A 24060-nucleotide genomic window follows, 5' to 3' on the forward strand; every position below is an offset into this window, starting at 1 on the left:
GGATGATCCATCTCAGCCTCCACCGGAGGTCCCCAGCATCACTGATGTTAGTCCTCAGCCAATTCGATTCACTCCACATGATATCAAGAAACAGCTGAAGGCACTGAATACTGCAAGGGCTATGGGCCCTGATAATATTCCGGCAAAGGTACTGAAGATTTGTGCTCCAGAACTTGCCGTGACACTAGCAAAGCTGTTCCAGTACAGCTACAACACTGGTAATGTGGAACACCACCCAGACATGCAAAAAGCAGGACAAGCAGCGCCACATCAGTCCACTCTTGATCATCAGTAAAGTGATGGAAGGGGTCATCAACAGTGCTATCAAGCGGCACTTGCTTAAAAATAACCTACTCACTGACACTCAGTTTGGGTTCCGCCAGGGCCGCTCAGCTCTTGATCTCGTTACAGCCTCGGTTCAAACATGGACAAAAGAGCTGAACTCCCAAGGTGAGGCAAGAGTGATTGCCCTTGACATCAAGGCCGCATCTGACCGAGTGTGGCATCAAGGAGCCCTAGCAAAACTGGAGTCAATGGGAATCGGGGAAAACTCCGCTGGTTGGAGTCATACCTAACACAAAGGAAGATGGTTGTGGTTTTTGGAGGTCAGTCATCTCAGCTCTAGGACATCACTGCACGAATTCCTCAAGGTAGTGTCCTTGGCCCAACCATCTTCAGCTGCTTCATCAATGACCTTCTTTCCATCATAAGCTCAGTAGTAGGGATGTTCACTGTGCAATGTTCAGCACCATTCGTGACTCCTGAGATACTGAAGCAGTCCATGCCCAAATGCAGCAAGACCTGGACAATATCCAGGCTTGGGCTGACAAGTGGCAAGTAACATTTGTGCCAGGCAATGACCATCTCCAACAAGGGAGAATCTAACCATCGCCCCTTGACACTCAATGGCATTACCATTGTTGAAACACCCACTATCAACATATCATTAACACTCCCTCCACTGCTGATGCACAGTAACAGCAGTGTGTACCATCTACAAGATGCACTGCAGAAACTCCCCAAGGCTCCTTAGACAGCACCTTCCAAACCCATGACCACTACCATCTAGAAGGACAAGGGCAGCAGGTATATGGGAACACCACCACCTGGAAGTTCCTTCTAAGTCACTCACTGTCCTGACTTGGAAATATATCGTCGTTCCTTCACTGATGCTGGGTCAAAATCCTGGTACTCCCTCCCGAACAGCACTGTGGGTGTACCTACACCACATGGACTGCAGCGGTTCAAGAAGGCAGCTCACCACCACCTTCTCAAGGGCAACTAGGGATGGGCAAAAAATGTTGGCCTAGACAGCGAAGCCCACGTCCCTAGAATGAATAAAAAAATCTATGTCGTTCAGAGTGTCATAAGCATAGTTGAGGAGTTCTATAGACATGTGCCATGTTTGGTGAAGACCGAGCCCGTGGAACTCGGGTTGATTACGTCCTGCTGTCGGTTGGTGATGAGGCTCAAACCTGGATGAGAAGGAATTGAAATGCTGTGTGAGGAAGATAGAGTTTTGAAAAACTTTATGACTGAGGTTGGTGATATATCTGCTGAGTGGACTGCTATGCTAATTCCTAAGACCTTTCTTAGTCGTATCTGCCAATTACAGTTTAGAATTGCCAGCAATTTGCCTGTTAATTCATGTTTAACTTAAGTTGATTCAAGGTTTTAGAATATAGGTTGTTACCTAAGATGGTATTTAGTGGCTTTTGTTAGCTTTGTTTGACTGTTGTGTAGGAAAAATTCGTTTGGTTTAAACCCTGGAATCTTGTGGTTTCGTTCCTTCAGTAATTCACTGGGATTTCAGATTTCTTCTACATTTTTAAGAAGTCTTGACTGAGGTTGTTACAAAATTGGGGGCTCTTTGTGGGATTTACTAATGTTTAGGTTAGTAGGTTTTCATAGGTTAGTAGGATTTCAGGGTGAATTTTACTCTACCTATTGGAAAACAGAATGGTTTTGGCAACTGCTAACTTTTATGGAGAGGGAAGACTTGCAACAATTAACAAAGGTTAGGTTAATAGCACTAGCTGAAAAGCTGAATTAGAGATAAGAGCTGGGTCTAAAAAAGCAAAAGTAATTGGAGCAATAGCACAACATTTGGAATGCAAAGAAGAAAAGCCTGACTAAGGTAAATCGCAGATTGAGTTAGCTAGGATTCAGTTACAGTTGAAGCAGGTTGAATGGGAAAGAGATAAAGAAAAGCAAAAACTCTATCACGAAAGAAAGAAAAAGAAGAAAACTGAAATTCCAGTGATTTACTGAAAGGATGAAGCCACAAGATTCCACAGTTTAAACCAAAATAATTTTTACTATGCAAGAGTCAAACAAAGCAAATGGTAATTACTATCTTGGCTAACCACCAAATTCTAAAACCCAGAATCAACTTAAGCTAAACATGAATTAACAGGCAAATTGTAGCTGTTTATAAACTATAAATTACATTAAATGGCAGATACAGCTAAGACAGATCTTACTAATTGGTTTATCAGTCCATCCAGCCTATATGTCTGCAGAACCTCCTCGACTTTGCTTATAATGGTCTGGTTGATGTAGATCCACCAATGTTATCTTCAAGTAACAGAAAGATCTGCAATAGCTGTATATTTGCTGTATTCTCACCTCCTGGATCTAGCCTCTGTCTTCTTCAGCCTGCCTGTACTGCACCACTGGAATCAGCATCTGAACTGTGATGGCTCTGTCCTTTTATATCCTTTTTGGATATCCTGGGGAGATCCAGCCTCCCCAGAATTTTGGTTTCCAATCTCCAATTCTGCCTCAGCTTTCTTAGATATTGGAAGGGTCAGTTTCTCTTTTCAATTTGGGTCTGTCTCAAAAAAATACAAGCTTTGAATCCACGGATTCCATGATGCTGTTTTAAAGAAATTTGTTTCATTTTCAAGACATAAACTAGATGCTGCACTCAATTTAGAGAATTGGCTCCTGGTCCAGCAACAATGTCTTTAAAAAAAATGCTTTTTAAAACCCTCATTGGCTTCACCCCTCCCTATCTCTGTGATATCCTATCGCCCTATAACTCTCCACGAACTCTACACTCCCCTAATTCTCACCTCTGGCCTCTTGAGTGTCTTCAGTCTTCATTGCTCCACTAGGTAGCTGTCCTCCAGCTGCCTGGCCCTAAGCTCTGGAATCCCTTCCCTAAAGCTCCCCACCTCTCTTTTTTAAGACTCTCCTTAATTCTGTCTCTTTGACCAAGCTTTTGCTTTTCAGTCTTAATATCTCCATCTGTGGCTCAATCAAATTTTATCTGACAATGCTCTTGTGAAATGCTTTGAGATACTTTCCTACATTAAAGTTGCTGTATAAATGCAAGTTGTATTGTTGGAGTAGGTGTGGAAATAACTGGATGCTGGTTTGAATATGTAGATTTTCAGGAGGCTTTTGAAGGAAGGGTGGAGGAGGAGAAACACACAGTAGACCAGAATGTGTTGAATTGTTTCTAGGAATAGTACACATTAATCTGCTAGAAGACCAATGGAGCCCAGTAACGTGGGGTGGTACTGTATCTATCGTCTTGATGGAGATAGATGTGGAAACTCATCTGGGGATAGTCTTCATAGCATCTGAGCAGAAGACATTGCATGTAATGTTGTGGTTGTAACTGTATGGGTAATCTGAGGCCTGGATTAATAACCTAGTGGACATAAATTCAAACCCCATCATGGAAGTTTGAGAAAATCTGGAACTAAAAGTTGATATAAGTAAAATTGACCAAGAAGATGTCAGATCCAACTGTTCAACAATGTTCTTTAGGGAAGAAAGCCTCCTTTGTTTATCAAATGTGTCCTCTATGTGACCCAGTCCCACATTAACATCGGCATGGTGTCCTCTTAACTGCCATCTATAGCAGCCTAGCAAACAGCAGCCAATGGTTCAAGAAGGCGGCCACCACACCACCCTTTTCATGACAGCTAGGGATGGACAATAAATGCCAGACATGTCAGCAACACCCACATCCCTAGAATGAGGTTTAGGAAGACAAACTAATCTGTAGACCCTGTTGCTTGAAAGTGAAGCCTTCTGTCCACCTTCCTTGGCCTTCCAATGGCGGGATTTGTATTGGATGTTGGGGAGGCTGCTGCTGCTTGGAGCACTGGCGAAACTCCTCTTTTGATGGTTGTTGTGACTGCAGCAAGCTACATTGACTTTAAGTATGTCAGTGGTGGTTAGGCCTGCAGTCTCGCAGTTGCAAGTGAAACAATATTTACTTAATTGGTTGGATTAGTGGTTTAATCTTCAGAAGATTTTAGGAACATTTTTGCCTTGATGCTGTTTTATGCTTTAGAAATGATGTAACCTCAATTGGAATCCTCTGAAATCCTTCTTATTGCCTCTTTGTTACCTCAAGACACTGCCCAAACTAGGGTAGTGGCATGGTACTCACCAGCAAGTCTTATCTTCGTCTCCAATAGCTTCTTTGCATTGTCTCCTTTGAACAGGAGAGAGGTGGTGGCATAGCGGTATTGTCACTAGATTACTATTTCAGAGACCCAGGATAATGCTCTGGGGACCCGGGTTTGAATCCCACCACGGTAGATGGTGAAATTTGAATTTAATAAAAATCTGGAATTAAAAAGTCTAATGATGACCATGAAACCATTGCCGATTGTTGTAAAAACCCATCTGATTCACTAATGTCCTTTAGGGAAGGAAACCTTCCTTCTTCAGGAAAGGTCACATTAATTGTTCATTCCCCTTTTTCTCAAAGCGGGTGGCCTTTTTGAGCTATTTCAGTTCTCGCCCAGGCACATAGGAGCAGATGTAGGCCCTCGAGTCTGTTTCACTGTTCAGTTGGATCATGGCTGACTCGTATCTCAACTCTATTTCTTAATATTTTTGTCAGCAAGAGTATTATCAACCTCCCTTTTAAAATTTTCAATTGACCAGATCTTACCTGGTCTGGCCTACATGTGACTCCAGACCCACAGCAATGTGCTCGACTCAGAAAAAATTATGGATGGGCAATAAATGCTGGCCTAGCCAGCAACTCCCAAATCCCATGAACATATTAAAAAAAACACAACTCTCTGACCAAGCTTTTGGTCACCTTATCTGATGGTATCTCTCTTTTCCTGATGCCATGGGATATTTTTCTACATTAAAGGTGCTATCATAACTATTGTATATTTTCAGGGCATGGGTAACCCAGGAAAGATCACAATTGTTCATTCCTCTTTTTCTCAAAGCGGGTATTGGTGGGCCTTCCCCTTGAGCTAATTCGGTCCTTGCCCAGGCACATCGGAGCAGATGTAGGCCCTCTAGTTGTTTCATCATTCAATTAGATCATGGCTGACCTGTATCTCAACTCTATTTCTTAATATTCTTGCTGACAAAAATTACCAACTTCCCTTTTAAAATTTTCAATTGACCTAACTTCAACAAGCTACTTTATAGCCTCAGTAGTCTCACTTTGTTCTTATGGTGATGAGTAGGAAATCTAGGATTTTGACCCAGTGATTATCTAAGGTCCATTCAAATTGGGATGGTACATGACATGGGAGTACCATTATCTGCAAGCTCCCTGCCATGATCTTTTGCTCTTGTCCTTCTTGTTGGTAGGGGTTTCCGGGCTATGAAATGCTGGCGAATTAAGCTTGGTGAGTTGCATCCTGTGGGTCCCGTGGGCAGCTGCACTCATCAGGAAGGTGGTGAGTGCTCCATTACATGCTTGGCTTGAGCCCTGTAAATGATGGAAAGGAGGAGTTTGTATTCTCTTTGGTTACATTTTTAAAGCTACAAACAAAATTAAAAGTACACCATGCTTCAAACAAGTGAAAGTTAGAACTTATTATGCATTAGAAGCTGTAGTGGCACAGTCCTTTCTGTAGCGCAGTTTTTTTTCTCACTTACCTGCAGAATGCTACGCAACAGGAGGTAATGTTTTTTAAAAAAAACTGACAGCCTTCAAGTGCTGCAATTTTTATTGAATCATTATCTGTGCCCATTGACCAGAACTGATTGATAGATAAATCTTATTGTTATACAATGTGTTGCAGATTGTGCAAATAAATAGTTGAGTCACAACATTGCCTTGTGATGTTCTGTGCTTACTGGCCAATGGTAGCTTCCTTATCATGGAGTTAAACACTCGTGGGCTCAAGTTCTACTTTGAGGGTTTGTGTTCAGTCTATGGTGATCGTTTATTGCAGGATTGAGAGAATGCTGTGCTGTTCCATCCATCCTCCAGTGATAAACGAGTTATGTAGCGTAGCGGTGATGTTGCTAGACTAGCGATCTAGAGGCCTGGACTAATGATCCAGATTTTCAGATCCCACCACAGCCATTTGAAGGCTTCAAATTCGGTTTTAAAAATAAACAAATCTTGAAGCTGACCTCAATGTTTGCCTTAAAAATTTAGTCATCATGTGGGCCCTTTGTCACTGAACAAGGCCTTCACGGTACCTTTCAGGCTGTTGCGTGGCCTTGTGCCCGTGCAGCTCAATGGGAACGTTGGCCTCAATAAAGGTGACCGTGAAGCTGCTGGATTATCGTAAAAACTCAACTGACTCACTGAGGCCATTTTTAGGGAAGGAAATCTGCTATCCTGAATCAGCCTGCCTTATATGTGACTTCTTTGTTATGATCCCCAGCTGAGATTACCCCTAGACAAGCCTGATCCCTGGGTGGAACCCAGCTTGATAGATCCTAATTTTATTTGTTTGCTTAGATACGTGGAGAGTAGCTACTGAACAGAGTCACAGGAGTCAGCTAATGAACTTTTAACAAAAGAATAAAACATATATTCAGCAAGAAAAGATGAACTATAATACAATGTTGATTCATCCACAACCATACTTTTACAGATATGTACAGATCTGTAAAGATAAAACAAGTTACAAAAGCAATCTTATACTTTAATGCTCATAATAAGTGCATAGTCCATGTAAGCCAATAGATGCCCTATGGTCAGACACACCACACCCTGAAACCAAGTGACAGATGCCAACTCAACCAGATGCTCTGGTTCTCTTTGCAATTCCCTGCCCCCCCCGCTCCCCGAGATTGTGACACTGTGAGGCAACTGGCCTCATTACACTCCATCTTTCACACGGTTTCCAATTTCCACTCTCCAAGACCTTGCCTTGGAATCTTTTCCCAAACTCATGCTTTTTCTCAGATGCCTTCTGCAAGGGTTCAGCTCCAGGGTTTCAAACTCTCCTTCTGATGTTCCTCTCCCCTGAGTCACCACATGCATTCAAGCTGTCTTCCACATACTTGGCCTCATCCTCACCAACCTGCCTGCAGCAGATGCATCTGTCCATGACAGTATCGGTAGGAGTGACCACCGCACCGTCATTGTGGAGACGAAGTCCCGCCTTCACATTGAGGGTACCCTCCATCGTGCTGTGTGGCAATACCACTGTGCTATATGGGATAGATTTCGAACAGATCTAGTAACTGAAGACGGGACATCCATGAGGCGCTGTGGGCCATCAGCAGCAGAATTGTACTCAAACACAACCTGTAACCTCATGGCCCGGCATATCCCCCACTCTACCATTACCATCAAGCCAGGGGTCAACCCTGGAGGGCATACCAAGAGCAGCACCAGGTATGCCTAAAAATGAGGTGTCAGCCTGGTGAAGCTATAACACAGGACTACTTGCGTGCCAAACAGCATAGGCAGCAAGTGATAGACAGGGCTAAGCAATCCCGCAACCAACGGATCAGATCTACGCTCTGCAGTCCTGCCACATCCAGTCGTGAATGGTGGTGGACAATTAAACAACTCACTGGAGGAAGATGCTCCACCAATATCCCCATCCTCAATGATGGAGGAGCCCAGCACATCAGTGCAAAAGATTGTAGCATTTGCTGCAATCTTCGGCCAGAAGTGCCAAGTGGATGATCCATCTCGGCCTCCTCTGGAGTTCCCCAGCATTATAGATGGCAGTCTTCGGCCAATTCGATTCACTCCATGTGATATCAAGAAACAGCTGAAGGCACTGGATACTGCAAAGGCTATGGGCCCTGACAATATTCCGGCGATAGTACTGAAGACTTGTGTTCCAGAACTTGCCGTGTCCCTAGCCAAGCTGTTCCAGTACAGCTACAACACTGGCATCTACCCGGCTATGTGAAAAATTGCCCAGGTATGTCCTGTACACAAAAAGCAGGACAAATCGAACCCGGACAATGACCACCACATCAGTCCACTCTTGATCATCAGTGAAGTAATGGAAGGGGTCATCAACAGTGCTATCAAGTGGCACTTGCTTAGCAATAACCTGCTCACTGACGCCCAGTTTGGGTTCCACCAGGGCTACTCAGTTCCTGATCTTATTGCAGCCTTGGTTCAAACATGGACAAAAGAGCTGAACTCCAGAGGTGAGAGTGACTGCCCTTGACATCTAGGCTGCATTTGACTGAGTGTGGCATCAAGGAGCCCTAACAAAACTGGAGCTCATGGGAATCAGGGGGGAAACCCTCCGCTGGTTGGAGTCATACCTAGGACAAAGCTCCAAGACATCACCACATAAGTTCCTCAGGGTACCCTCCCCAAAACCTGTCCACTATCTACTAGTCACAAGCCAGGAGTGTGATGGAATACTCCCTACTTGCCTGGATGGGTGCAGCTCCCACAACACCCAAGAAGCTTGACACCATCCAGGACAAAGCAGCCTGCTTGATTGGCACCACATCCACAAACATTCACTCTTACCAACACCGGCGCATAGTAGCAACAGTGCTTACCGTCTACAAGATGCACTGCAGGAAATCACCAAGGCTCCTTCGACAGCACCTTCCAAACCCACGACTAAACCCACCTAGAATGACAAGGGCAGCAGATAGATGGGAACACCACCATCTGGAAGTTCCCTTCCAAGTCACTCACCATCCTGACTTGGAAATATGTCGCCATTCTTTCACTGTCGTTGGGTCAAAATCCTGGAACTTCCTTCCTAACTGCATTGTGGGTGCACCTACACCGTGTGGACTGCAGCGGTTCAAGGAGGAAGCTCACCACCACCTTCTCAAGCGCAACTACTAATGGGCAATAAATGCTGGCCCAGCTAGCAAAGCCCACATCCCATGAATGAATAAAGAAAAATTAAGAGGAGCACACACAAAAATCCTGAGGCCTGTTCCAGTGGTTCAGGTGGAAATTGAAGATGTCATGACATTATTCCGAGTAGATCAAATGAAACAAACAATATACTGAAGTTAGGTCTAGTATCTCTGCCATCCTGGCTGAGGTCAGCTCACTCAGTCACTTAGCATGGACTATAGCCCTCCTGGTTTGTGTGGCTCAGCTACTTGGTTTGTTAAAGTTGTTATATTGCCAGAGAAGCTTTCTAAATCACTTGTAGAAATTGTTGGCCAGATATGTAGTTAAACCCCAATGTATTTATACACCGAATTCAGCTGTACTTTATGTGCAGACCAAACACTGCAGCAGTTGTTGGGTGCTTGGCACTAACCCTCACTCTCTCTCTTTTTCATTCTGCAGGGAATACAGTAAGTAACCTGATTATGATTCTACCTCCCATCTATGGTGCGATTCAGACTGTAAAAGATGGCCTTGAAACCCGCTACTTAGCTGCATTTTTGGGTCTTGCAGGTATGTTCTTCACATATTTAAAATGTTGGTTCTCTTCCCATTTGAGATGTTTGGTGTTAAAATTGAAAATGTTATGTTTTGCATATTTTAAATTTTGTATTTCCTGCAGGTGCTTAGCACTGAGGAATATCAATGCTGGGGCATGAAACATCTTTTTTGCAACTTGCTCCCAATATTAATATTGAGTACTCTGTGAATTGCCCTTTTTACCCCTCTCTGCTCTATTTCCTGTCCCCCAGTGCCCCATATATCTTCATTCTTGGGTGAAAAAATACTATTTTAATTCACTACCCAGACTGGCATTGATGACTTTCATAAATCACAGAGGTACATTTTAAATCCACGGACCACAATCTTTTGTGCCTTCAGTTTTTAAAGAAAAAAGTTTATATTTTTATATTGATGGCACTGAAAGAGCTGGCTTGGAACAGCTATGCTCGGTGTCTTTCTGCTTGAACCTTTCTCCTGACTGTCCAAGAAAATGATCCTAAAAATGACCAAAAATATTATTTCTATTGTGTGCCTCATGGCATTCTTACTGGTGGCGAGGGCCTGCAGGAGTCTGTGGTTGATTCTGGGACCAGTTTAGCCCACACAGATCATTGGGAAACCAGGAGAAAATCATTCATACAGACATGAAACTTGCGGGAGGGAAGAGGAACCTTGCTAAATCAAGGGTGTCTGGTCTATTGCCAAAAATAACGAAGTGTCCTGTGAGAGTTGTGAAAGAAACAGACAAATACCAACTTTCATTTATATAGTGCCTTCATGACCTCAGGACATCTTGAAGAACTTTACAGCCAATGAGTTACTTTTGAAGTATAGTCACCATTTTAATGTAAGAAACGTGGCAGACAGTTTGAACAATAATTTCTCACAAATAGCAATGTAATAATGACTGGGCAATTTGTTTCTTTTAAGTTGATTGAAGAATAAATATTAGCCAGGGCACTGCCTTATAGCAGTGAGCATTGACAGATTACCCAGGCGCAGAGACCATGATATCCAGGTCAGGTCCTGTGTTGACATAACCTCCTGGGTTTTGACCTAAACTGCATGCCCACAGATTTATACTCCCCAAAGGGACCTTGGACAAAAAAAATCAAGTGCCGAACTGTAGAGATTCCTGTTTGTCTGCACGCTTGGAATGCTGAAGGCAGTTTTAGCTGTCTCACGAGAAGCGTGGCAGAAGTCAGCTAATAGCACAGATTAAAGATCAATCCCGAGAGCTTTTGTGGCCTGTATTTTCTGTGTTCCTCGCCACAAGATGTGTTTATCCACAGACCTATTTCATATTAGGAGTGAGTGTTTAGCAGAGGGAGTGTTTTTACAGTTTAGCTCCATTTTTGGAACTTTTTATGTGTGTGTATTTTAGATGAGCCCCTCCTCTCTGTTAATATTTGTGGTTTAGTGCAAGATGTGAAAAAGATTAAATGGACGATTGAACCATTACAGGAATGTTAGTCCACCAACTGAATTGGAAGTTATCTTTTGTGCAGAGAATTCAGGTATACATGAAGTTAAATTTAAATCGGATCAGTTTAGAAGAAGGCAGCCCTTTGCTCTATTTTCAGTGACAGATTTATAGTTAGTGGGGCCCTGTGCTCAGCTTCATTTTTGCCCCCCCACCACCAAGACCCGAAAGGCGAAGCCAAGAAAATACACAAATTTATCAGTGCTTTTTCACTCGTAAAAATATGCTTGTATGAATAATTGCCTTGTTGAAATCCAAGCTTACCTCTTGCCTGAATGATGGTAAAGGCGGTAAATATTGCGGCGCAAGGCGAGCAAACATGAACTTGCTGACGAGAAAAGCCAAAAACCAAGGACAGATTATACATAGAGAGAGAGAGAGAGAGAGAGAGAGAGGGAGAGAGAGCGTCTGCAAGTAGGAGAGGGAAGCTGACTAGATGCCCACTCAAATGTTGATATGTCAGTCTATTGGTATAATTTTGTTCAGAGACGGAGACAGCAGACTGGAGCCCTGTTCCGGTGTCAACAGTTTACCGTGGCAAAATAGCACTGACAACACATCTGTTGCCTAAGAGGCCTGAGAAACGTTGCACTTTACAAATATCTCATCACTCACTGGAAAATCTCATAACAGCGTTGCTCAGTGGAAGAGCATGAGCTGCTGTTGTGGTTTCAACCCGCGTTACAATCATTTAATTTAAAATCAAATTAAAACTTGGCTCGAGGCCAATGTTTCAAAACCCCTGACCAAACTGGCCGAGATTTTACTGAAACTCCTCCATCAAAGCTTGCTTGGAGTGGAGTGAGGCTCTGGGGCTGCTCTGCACCTTCCCTAACAACATCCGACCACGGGGCATTTTCTAATCCAGTTTCTGGTGTATCTCTGTGTTGGATACGATATCTGGAGTGCGAGCCAAGGGATGATTCTGAAGAAATGACTATGAAACCAGCTGATAGGATGTAGCCCAGAGCAGTGCCAAGCGAATCTGTTTCTATCTATTTCCTGTCATTAAGTTTTTAACATGGCATTATTGAGGTAAGAAGCTAGCTGTAAGCGTGTGGGTGGGCTACAATTCCTCCTGCCCCAACATGGTGGGCTGGTACATTTAAAACTACCTCATTGCCATACCAAAATTTAAAGACTTGCAATTATATAGCGCCTTTCGCGACCACCAGAAGTCTCAAAGCTGTACAGCCAATGAAGTACTTTAGAAGTGGGAAAGTGGGAAATGCCATAGCCAGTTTGCACCCAGTAAGCTCCCACAAACAATGTGATAATGACCAGAATCTGTGTTCTGTGATGTTGATTGCGGGATAAATATTTGCCAGGACACCAAGGGTAACTCACCTTGCTCTTCTTCAACCATCTGACCCAGAGGTCAGACTGCTAGCACCGGAGCCACCACTGACACCTTTAACCTGTATTCCTGGCTATTCATTCAAACAACCAGTGGGAAAGCTCCCTACTTGCATTGGCGATCATGGGCAAAGGAGCAAACAGACTTCACTCTTGTGTAAAGTGTGTTGGCTCACTGTGTGCCCCTAGCGGTCTGCTCTAGGCTTGTTTGCAAGTAGCATGCCTTGTATCAGAGTGTGTATGTGGGAGGAGAGGGATTTATCAAAAAAAAAAGGGGGAGATATAATTGCTGCAGCAACCAGGTTGGAAAAGGACCAATTCCTTGCTATTTGTTTATATCATTTCTGAACATTTCAATCTCCTTTCAAATTTACTTTCCCAAGCGTCGGTTTCCTGGTGGAATAGTGGAGTCTTACTATTTCCTTTGTGAACGTTTGACGGGGACTTTGCGAAATGATCATTTGTCAGTAAAGCGATTGCACCTGACAGGTGTTTTATTCGGGTATGTTTTTGTAGCTGATCAGAGGAAAAGATGTTGCCGAGACCACCCCGGGCCCCTGTCTTTCCCATCACACACAGGACCCAGTCCCAAAAATAACCACTTTACTCGGTGTTTCCTTTTTTAAGTTTGCAAATGCAGCATCAGTTTGGTTTTGCTCAAGTCCACTCCCATCTCCAGAAGAGCTGAATTAACTTTAAACATGACATTGGCAAGTGGTGGGGTGGTGGGGGTGGGGGGGCGGTGGGATGCCAGTGTAACCATATCAACATCTTTAAATTGAAATCTGGGAGATGCTTCCTCAGAGCACTTGATGCAAGCTTTACGTAGGCAAATGTCCGAGGCAGTCCAAACTTTGTAAGTGCCAGGTGTTTAACATTTGAACTTTGTCGCCTTTCTCTGGCACAATTGGGGTTGTCCTGGGGTCACTTACCCTCCTGGTTACTGTTCAGCTGCCTTGAAATGTTAATTGAATGACAGATGGTTAGTTTAGCCCAGCCTTAAGCTTCAGCCAGGCAAGTTAGATTCTAAGGTCATCAGAGAGAGCAAAGTGCCTATACTATTCTCAAAACAATCGGCCTCGCTGCAATTCTCAATCAATGGGTTTGAGTTATGTTCCAAATGAATTAGATTCCATCATTATTTGCAATAAAATGGATTGTACAGGTGTGATTGCTAAGGTGTGCTTTTATAGCCCAAGTGGCTTGGTGGCATTAGCAAAATGACCACTGTATACTGGGCCTGTTCACTAAATACGACCCTTATGATGTGAAATAGGGTTTTAAGAATTTCTCCTGATCACTTAGACATGTGGGATGGAGATGGCGCCCTGGTATTCTTTAGGAAAATTGCAAGCACTGTTAGCGGCTTAACCACTGCATAAGGTGGAGAGCAGACCCTCGAAATTAAAATGCCAAAATGGGATGAACACAAGCATGTGAAGCTTGAAAGAGAAAATAGGCTGGCTGACATTTGCACATTTTTATCCATGGAATGGTGGTTATCTACTTTGAAATACATTTTCCAAGAACTTTATTGTCTGAATAGTGCAACAATTTTATTTCAAAAGTTTAGGAAATGCAGGATTAATATGAATTAATAACCGCAATAGGCTTTTGCAGGGCCCCGTCGTTTGGGGCCCCGTGCCACAGCACAGTGTGTTTCATTGTAAATCTGCCCCTGCCTATTTTATCTCATCCTTCCAGAATCCTAATCCTCTAACCCACCCGGTATAGCTTTAACAGCAGCTTGAACAGGTGGCAGGTCCTCGGCATTCTCTTGAGAACCGTATCTCTGTTTACGTTTGGTACAATGTCGCAGAGTTGGCTCGGATTTATATGTTGAGAGGAGAGAATGCCACCTACTGAACCAAACTGACAAACCTACAAGAACTTGCTATGTACCAAGAATTTACGTGCTTTCCCCTTAGCTAAGTGGCAAGAAATTTTTTATTTAAAACAAAATATATGTATAAAAAATCCAAAGATGTAGCTGTTGAAATGCTTGGCTTCTACAGGTATTGTGTACCCAGTTTTTTCAGTGGTTTTCGAAGTGTTTTTAATGTGATGAAGAATACATAGTTTTTAAGTTGAATATATGTATGTGTATTTTTGTGTTAAGGAATGTATTCAGTTTCATGTAGATTTGGTATGAACCTTGGTGCCTAGAAGCCTGGATGGACTTGTGGCTGAAAGGTTAGTCATATTACAACCCCTGAAGTTCAGGAGATGGGTTGAGGGTCCAGGGATTTAAAAGCAAAGTAGAAAAGCCTTACTGTTGTGTGGCTACAGTGCTCGAGTGACACACATAAGGACAGGAGCTGAGAGGCAGTTCAATCAGTATGTGTCAGAGAGAGAAGACAGGAATTTTAAGCTCTCTGATAAGAAAAGGTACAAGGCTACTGGGAGACTGAGTTTAGGGAGTTCATGTGTTTGCTCTGCAGTTGAAGCAGTAGTGAGTTTAGAATGTGGTTTTAGGTGTTTTGGGGAGAGATAGGAGTCGGGTAAGAAGCATCAAGTGAATGCTCAAGAATTCAACGGAAGAAAACCATTTGCACATGTGCAAGTCCTAATCAAGGAGCCTTTGTGTCAAGCTAATGGAAACTCTTCATTGGCTTATGTATCTATAAAGATATTGCTGGGTAAAGGAATATTGGAAAATTGAATCATCTTCTTGTGCTTGTATTGAGATCTTGCTAACCGTTTTGTCTGCTGCAATATTTTTCTTGTTTAATGAATATTTTATTCTTTGTGTTAAAAGTTCATCAGCAGACTCCTGTGAATTTGTTCAGTAACTTACCTCCAAGGTTTCTAAAAAGTTCAGGCCTATCAACCTAGGTTTAATTCTGGGATCTGACTTGTCCAGCGTTAACATCAGTTAGGATCGTAACAAAGTGGGGGCTCTTGAGGGATCAAAAACCCTTAAATTTGTGGAATCTGTGAATCCTTAAAGAAACGAGTATGTGGAGATGCTGGTTGTAGGAGCAGGATTTGCTGTTAAGTATATTACGCTGGTTGGAACTCAACAATGGCTTGGACTATTGCTAAGTTTTCTGGCAGTAGGAAATGTAACAGTGGTTTAGTTGAAACCCTTGACTAAGGCTATACCAAAGGAATTAACAAATAAATTGAAAGTAGAAATAAAAGCAGGATCTCTCAAGGATTATACGGATAAAGTAATTACCTAGAATTTATAATTAAAAGAAGAGAAACCTGACATTGGTGTCTCACGGCTAGAGTTGGCTAAAATCAGTTGCAAATGAAGGAGCTTGAGATAGAAGGAGATGGAGAAAAGCAGAAGCTTGAACTTGAAAAAGAAATGGAAATGAGAAAACTTGAAATAGAAAAAGAAATGGAAATGCAAGAGCTCAAGCTTCAAAGAGAGAAAGAAATCATTGGCCAGAAAAAAGCTTAGAATAAAGGAAGAAAGGAGAGATAATGATTCAGAGGATGATTCTGATTCCATTGAAGATTTAACTAAAAATCTTTATTTAGTGTCTAAGTTTACAGAGGATGGAGTTGATAGAAATTTCACCTCCTTTGAAAAGACAGCTGTGAAGTTGAAGTGGCCAAAGGATGTTTGGACCTTATTGTTACAAAGTGACCTGTTAGGTATAGCTATGAATGTGTACACTAGTCTGTCAGAAGAGCAATCTGCAGACGATAAAGTGGTTAAAAGGGCAATATTCAATATTTGAGCTTGTCCCTAAAGCTTATCAATTAAAGTTTAGGACCATAAGGAAAAAGCCTAATCAGACGTTTGTTGAATTTTCTAGGGAAAAAGAAATTCTGTGGGATCAGTGGTTTCGATCACTGAATTCAGAAAAAAAAATTGAGAATGTGAGGGAAGTTATGATTATGGAAGAATTCTGAAATAGTATTCCAGTGACCATTAAGATTTATTTAAATAAATGTCAAGTAGTAAAGATCCGAGAAGTAGCAGTTTGGCTGATACCTATGATATCTCTCTCAAACGGTTCCATGTGGGGGGATGGTCATATGGGAATCAGCAGCGAAATTGGAGGAATAGAAGTATGAAATAGAATTGGAGGAACCTGGTGATGGAAAAGGTGCTAGTTCTAGGGGACAGATAGAAGGATGCCAAAATAATAAAGGAGATAGGCTTGAACCTAAAAGTGATGTAAAGAAAATGGTATGCTTCCATTACAATAAAACTGGACATTCTAAAGCAAATTGCTGGAAATTAATTGGGAGACCTATCACAGAAATAGGGACACCTAAAGAATCTTTAGGAGAAATTAAGTTAGGGAAGGAAAGAAGTGACAAAATATCCATAGTGCAAGTGCGCAGTAAAGGCTCAGAATCTACCAAAGAGGATAGTTCCTCAGACTAGTTAAATAAATTTGGAAAAGCAAATTACAGAAGGTTTTAAAGATTTTGTTTATAGAGGAGAGGTATTCCTTTATTTTTCTAATCAAGGAGGTAAACCAACAAAGATAAAAGCAAAATACTGCGGGTGCTAGAAATTTGAAATCAAAACATCTGTGGGGAGACAAACAAGAGTTAACGTTTCGAGTCTGTATGACAACTCTTCAGAGCTAAAGTGATATTGAAAGACGATAGAGCAAGTCAGTCATGAAAGCTGGCTGATACAATTTGTCTTCGGGGAGTGGGGGCTAATGAAGGAAAACACATTAATTGGAGGTCTCCATGGATGTTATAAACCAGTTCCAGTATGTAGAGTTGGATTAAAGAGTGATTTGGTAAACAAAGAGGTTACAGTAGGAGTAGTGCATAAAATGCCTATAACAGGAATTGATTTTATCTTGGGGAATGACCTGGCTGTCTCAAAGATATTAGCTTCACCAAGGGCTTTGGAACAGCCAGTGGAAGTGAAAGAAACTGAGATGCTACAGGAAGAACACCCTGGATTGTTTCCTGACAGTGTAGTGACTAGATCTCAGGCCCATAAAATTAGACAGTAGGTGGCAGAATCTATGAAAAAGGGAAGTGAAGGAGAAATTCAGTTTCTGACACTATATTTTGAAAACCTAAGCAAAAAGGAGGAAGGTTTAAAAAAAATAGGCTGACATGTTTAGCTCATCTTTAGAAACACAACAGGTTGATCCTGAGTTGAGAGAGCTGTATCAAACAGCCTACTCAAGATTAAGTTAGAACCAATACCTTAGTGTTATTGTTTAAAAGGCAAAGTGCTAATGAGGAAATGGAGACCACCTCAAATACCAGCAGATGAGGAGTGGGCGGTAGTTTGGGGAGATGGTGGTGTAGTGGTAATGTCGCTGGACCCAGTGTTCCAGAGACCCAGGCTAATACACTGGGTACATGGGTTCAAATTCCACTGTGGTAGCTGGTGGAATTTGAATTCAGTTAATAAATCTGGAATTGAAAGCTAGGCTCAGTAATGGTGACCATGAAATTATCATCGATTGTCGTAAAAACCCATCTGGTTCACTAATATCCTTTGGGAAAGGAAATCTGCTGTCTTCACCTGGTGTACATGTGACTCCTGACCCAAAGCAACCTGGTTGACTCTTAACTGCCCTCTTAAATGGCCCTAGCAAACCACTCAGTTCAAGGGCAATTAGGGATGGGCAACAAATGTTGGCCTTGTCAGCGATGCCCACACCCCATGAAAGGTTCATCAGGTGGTAGTTCCATCTGAGTATCGTAATGAAATTTTACAAGTGGCTCACAATTCCATTGGCAGGCCACTAAGGTATTAGGAAAATGCAGGCTAAAATAATTATACACTTTTATTAGCCAGGATTACATAAAGATGTAGTTAAATTCTGCCAGACCTGTCATACATGTCAGGTAGTGGGGAAACTCCAATCATAAATTAAATCAGTATCTTTAATTCCGATACCTGCTTTTGAAGAATCATTTAGCAGAGTCTTAATAGACTGTGTAGAACCCCTATCTAAAACCCGAAGTGGGAACCAATATCTTGTAACAATTATGGATGTTTCAACACGATTCCTTGAGGTGGTGCCTTTGGGGAAAATTAAGGCAAAAGTGGTAGTGGAAAAGTTGGTCCAATTTTTTTTACAAGATCTGGATTACCCAAGGAAATGCAATCAGATCAAGGGTCAAATTTTATGTCTCAAATATTCAAAGAAATAATGAATAGTTTGGGGGAAAAAACAATTTAAATCTTCAGCGTATCATCTGCAGTCACGAGGAGCATAAGAAAGATGGCATCAAACTTTAAAGACCATGATTAAAGCCTATTGTCAGGAATGTCCTAATGATTAGGATAAAGGAATTCCATTTTTATTGTTTGTACCTAATGAATCAGCAGGATTCAGTCTTTTTGAACTGATATATGGGCATGAGGTGAGAAGACCTCAAATTAATTCAGGAAAAATTTATAAACCAAAGCTCAGAGACTACACTTTTGACCTATGTGCCAAATTTCCAGGAGAGATTAACCAAAGTGTGTGAGTTGGCCAAACAGCATGTGAAAATCGCTCAACAATAGGGTAAAAGCTAGAGCAGGTAAAAATGCCAAAGCTTGAAATTTTGTTGCTGGAGGCAAGGTGTTAGTATTGTTACCTGTCTCTGGTGAACCTTTAAAAGTAAGGTTCACTGGACCTTATCAAATCAAAAAGAAACTCAATGATGTCAATTATGTAGTGAGTACTTTAGACAGGAGGAAAAGTCAGCGAGTGTGTCACGTTGATATGTTAAAGCATTATTATGACAGGGAAGATAGTCAGGATAAGAGTGCATTTACAGTGGTAAGAGAAGTAGGGAGTGAAATAAAAATATCGAACACCCTGAGAATGAATCAGAAGTCAAATTCTAAAATTGACTTTCCAGCAATCAGTTTGGATAATATGCAAGTGCTTAAAAAATTAGTTGTAGTATTAAGCTATCTTCCACAAACTGTCAAGTTGACTTATGAAATCTATTACCAACTCATGAATCGACTTGTGTGAATAGGCCAGGGAAAACATCTTTGGCCATACATGATAATGTAGGGAATGCGTCATACATAAAGCAACATCCTTACAAACTATATCCAGAGAAATTAGCCCAAGTGAGGGAAGAGATCAAGTTTTGATGGAATATGACATTATTGAACTGAGTCACTGTAGCTGGAGCTCACCTATTGTAATGGTGCCAAAACCGGATGGGCTGCAGTGATGATTGATTATTGCAAATTTAATGAGGCAACAAAGGTGGATTCATATCCAATTCCATGGTAAGAAATCTGCTTGTCCAATCTTTTCAATACAATGTTCATTACAAAAATTGATTTATTAAAGGGATATTGGCAAGTTCCATTAAACAATACAGCTAAAGAATTATTGGCTTTTGTAACCCTGGATGCAAAGTCATGCCTTTCGGAATGAAGAATTCACCAGCAACTTTTCAAAGATTAACCAACAAGGTTATTGAAGGATTGTGTCACTGTGTGGTGTATATTGATGATTTGGTTGTGTTCAGCCAAACCTGGGAGGGACGTTTACAACACTTGAACGAATTGTTTGATCAGTTACAAAGAGCCAATTCGGTCACTTGGCAAAATGTGAATTTGCCAAAGCAAAAGTAACTTATTTGTGTCACATTGTTGGGCAAGGCCAAGTAGCGCATGGAGAAGCAAAGATAAAGGCTATTTTGGATTTTCCAGTGACTAAGACCGAATGAGAAATTTTGCGGTATATAGGCATGAGTGGGATTTTATTGGAAGTTCGTTCTGAATTTCAGCACTGTAGTGGCTCCACTGACAAGTTTGTTAAAGAAAGGTGAGGAATTTGAGTGGGCAAAGGAGTATCAAAGCCCCTTTGACAACTTGAAAGCTGTACTGACTACCGTACCAGTTTTAGCATTGCCGAATTATGCTGATCCGTTTAAACTGGCTGTTGATGGTATCAGTGTTGGTGCAGTGTTATTACAGAGAATGAGATGGGGATCGAATGTCTAGTTAGCTGCTTTTCTTGCAAGTTCAATTCTTGCCAGCAAAAGTATTCAATGGCAGAAAAAGAGACTGAGTTGGCTCTACAACATTTTAAAATCTACATCTCCAACAGCTCTGCAGAGATTATTATTTACATGGACCATAATCCACTAACCTTTCTAGCAAAATTTTGTATGAAGAATCTGAGACTGTTTCGTTGGAGTTTAAGCTACAACCATATCATTTGAAAATTATTCATGCAGCAGGCAGAGATGATATCGTAGCCGATGCCTTATCGAGAGTTTAAATGTGGAGGAATATGGATGTCGTGATCAGAATTGACTTGTGTGAAATATAATTGTTATTGAGAAGTCGAGTATCCTCATATGTTTGATGTAAACACCCCGTTATTGTTAGAGTAAGGTTTGTATAATTAAGATAGAGATTAATAAGAGGGGATTGTTTAATAGAAAATGAAAACTCCTCTTAAAGATGCCTTTTATCCTGCGGGGAGGTGTTATGAACAATGTGTAGTTTATAAGTTGAATTTATATATATATGTATTTTTGTGTTAAGGAAGGTAGAGTGGCTTCAGCTTCATGCAGGTTTGGTATGAGCCTTGGTGCCTAGAAACCTGGATGGGCCTGTGGCTGAAAGGTCAGTCTTTTGGGTTTGTTTATATATGTTTACATTTTTAATTAGGTCTTACGCCCCTGAGGTTCAAGAGATGGGCTGAGGGGGCCGAGAGGTCATGGATTTAAAAGCAGAATAGAAAAGCCTTACTTGCCTAGCCACAGAGCTCAAGTGACACAGGTACAGAGAAAGGCAGGAGCTGAGAGGCAGTTCAGTCAATGTGTGTCAGAGAGAGAAGACAGGAATTTTAAGCTCTCTCAGAAGAAATACTACAAGGCTACTGGGAGACTGAGTTTAGGGAATTCGTGTTTGTCCTGCAGTTGAAGCAGTAGTGAGTTTAGAATGTTGTTTTGGGTCTCTCTGGGTGAGAGGTACGAGTTGGGTGAGAAGCATCAAGTGAATGCTCAAGAATTCACTGGAAGAAAACCATTTGCACGTGTGCCAGTCCCAAGCAAGGAGCCTTTGTGTCAAGCTAGTGGTAACTCTTCACTGGTTTATGTGTTTGAAGATATTGCTGGGTAAAGGAATATTGGGAAATGGAATCATCATCTTGTGTTTGTAAATGATATATTTCCAACCTTTTTTGTCTGGTGTAATATAGATCGTTTTTCTTGTTTGAATAAATATTTTATGCTTTGTGTTAAAAGTTCATCAGCAGAATCCTGAGAATTTGTTCAATAACTTACCTCCACGGTTTCTTTAAAAAGAAGTTAGGATCAATGAAGCCACGTTTCACTCTGGGATCTGACTTGTCCAGTATTAACATTAACTGAGATTGTAACATTAAATGTATAAAAGTGCAGACATGCAGGTCTCCCTAAGGCAGGCGCGCTCTGGTTCTCTGTTTACATTTCAGTGGCAGTGTATACCCATGAGATAAAGGCTGCTCGGCAACGAGAGTCCTTGGATCTTTATCTCTCACGATTGCCCTTGGTGCTCTGCATCCTCCCACTGTGATTTAGCATCAATTACTCAAAAGAAAAACTTTTAATGACTTTGCTTTTCTTTCAAATCTAGGGGAGTGACCACCATTCTTCAACACTGGTGTTTATGCCCAAGGCACAAGCTGCAAACTTTGAATCAGTGACTGAAGCCAACCTTTCAGTTATGACAAAATGGAATTTGCCTTGTTGCAGTGTTCCTTTCCTAAGATTCAATTTGTTGATTTAGAAAGAAAATTTACGAATGGGACACTAAATTCACTTGGGGTTTATCTGTGTGACCAATGTTACCTGAAAAGAGCCAGGCCGGCCTGGTTCTATGATAAATAACGCATGTGCACAGTTGTGCAAAAAAAAATTAAAAGGAACTGCACACTGAATAAAAGAGACCATGCTCGGCAACTAAAATTTTAAAGAGAATATTGCTTGGTGACGCCTTGTAGTCCTCCCTGAATACAAGGCACAAAGTGAAGATTAGTGCTAATGCTGAATTTCCGGTCTTGGTGCATGGGGGTCACTCTGCCAAGACTAAAATCAGAAAATCACATATTCTTTACTTGTAACGTGTGCAAATGCTCATTAATTTTAAAAAGCCTGCCGAAGACTGTAGTTTTCAGTCAAAACTCAATGGGCTCTTTTACGAAGGCCAATCTGGGAAGTTGCTTCGGTACATTAGATATGAGATTCCGGTTGAATTTGAAATTACTGTCTACTTGTGTCAAGTAAAGGAATGGAAATGGATTGATTTAGTGAGCTGGGTGGCGGGCGAATTGAGTGATGTGCTTGCCGAGTTTACCTCAGTATGATTCTCCAACTTGGTGCATTCTAGACTTGGGATGAAGTGCATGTGCATATCTCTATCTGAACTGATTCCATTTCTGGCTTTATGCTACACTGTAAAAATCTGTTTCTATAGAAAAATGAATGCAGATCTAGTGAAGCAGACTAAATCTAGATGCTCCGGATTCCTTATTCTCTTGTTTTTTTTAAAACGCATTAATATTGAGAGTTTGGTTATTGCTGACACATGCTGCTGAAATTGGCTTTGAGGTCTTATACAACTTCTCCCTATACCACCAGGCACCCACCCTTCCTGTGAAGGTTCGAGACCGTCCACTTTGCTGCTGAAGCATATTTGAATGTATGGAGGCATGAATAGTGAGATTTGGACCTAATTGGTTTTTCAAAAAAAATTTAAGTTAATACCTACACATTTCAGAGGCTGTTCTGTACTGTGGTGAGGTTGCTGGATGCTTAAAGTTTACCTCAGTTGCATTGTGAGACTAGTTTTGAACACTGGTAGAAATTGCACATCCACAGTTGCTGAAAAATCCCATTTGTGTTTTAGGAACATACGAAATTGACAGCAAGGAAAAGGCTAACCATCCACCAATCTTTCCCCACATCATGATGGGCGGAGCATCATAATTAGATAGCCCTTCCATCCCTCCCTCTCTTCCACAGCCCCAACCCCCACCCCTGCCCATATAGTCTCCTGGGAGAGGCAGAAATAAAGAGGACCAATAAGGGGAAAAAAATACTCAGGAAAATTTAGCTCCGACTCTCTCAGGTGTTTGAAACCAGTCCTGGAGATTGTATGGACCAAGTGTTATTTCTAAAGAGGAGCAATTTGTTAACTTACAGGCTTGTGGACTTTTGGAATTCCCTACCCCAGAGAGCTGTGGATGCTCATTCGCTGAGTATATTCAAGACTGAGGTGAATAGATTTTTTGGACACTAAGGGAATTAAAGCTATAAAAGTAACACAGGAAGGTGGAGTTATGGTAGAAGATCAACCATGATCTTATTGAAAGGTGGCACAGGCTCAAAGGGCTGAATGGCATTCCCCAACTCCTATTTCTTATGTTCTAAAGACATTTGCCCTCTGCATGATGTGAACTCTGTCCCAGTAAAGGACCGGCCTGGCTCCCTCTTGAAGCCATAGATCACAAGGAAAGTTTGGGACAAGGTCTCTGCCATAGTAAACAAAGCAATCTACGAGGTTACAGGATAGCTCCTTTCCTCTGCCTATTGACAGTGGCAGTTACTGACACTCACTGTAATACTTCAGTGCTCGCACTTCAGATTGGGTGGTAATCTAATGTTTTTTGAATTCTACATAAAATGAGGCTTCATTTAGTTTTGTCATCTGTTTTATGCACTGGTTGAATGAAAACTTGTTAAA

At 41.6% G+C, this 24060-nt stretch overlaps 1 protein-coding gene across 1 annotated transcript in view; it reads left to right on the forward strand.

Moving 5' to 3' along the window:
• The window catches only part of acer3 (alkaline ceramidase 3), a 202575-nt gene that overhangs the window by 36008 nt on the left and 142507 nt on the right, over positions 1-24060 (forward strand). The window contains exon 2 of the mRNA XM_078545041.1: positions 9479-9589. Coding sequence (XP_078401167.1) covers positions 9479-9589 — 111 coding nt within the window. The remainder of the gene's footprint in view (positions 1-9478; positions 9590-24060) is intronic.

This window comes from Cetorhinus maximus, chromosome 7 (assembly GCF_964194155.1).
Source record: "Cetorhinus maximus chromosome 7, sCetMax3.hap1.1, whole genome shotgun sequence".
Lineage (NCBI taxonomy): Eukaryota > Metazoa > Chordata > Chondrichthyes > Lamniformes > Cetorhinidae > Cetorhinus > Cetorhinus maximus.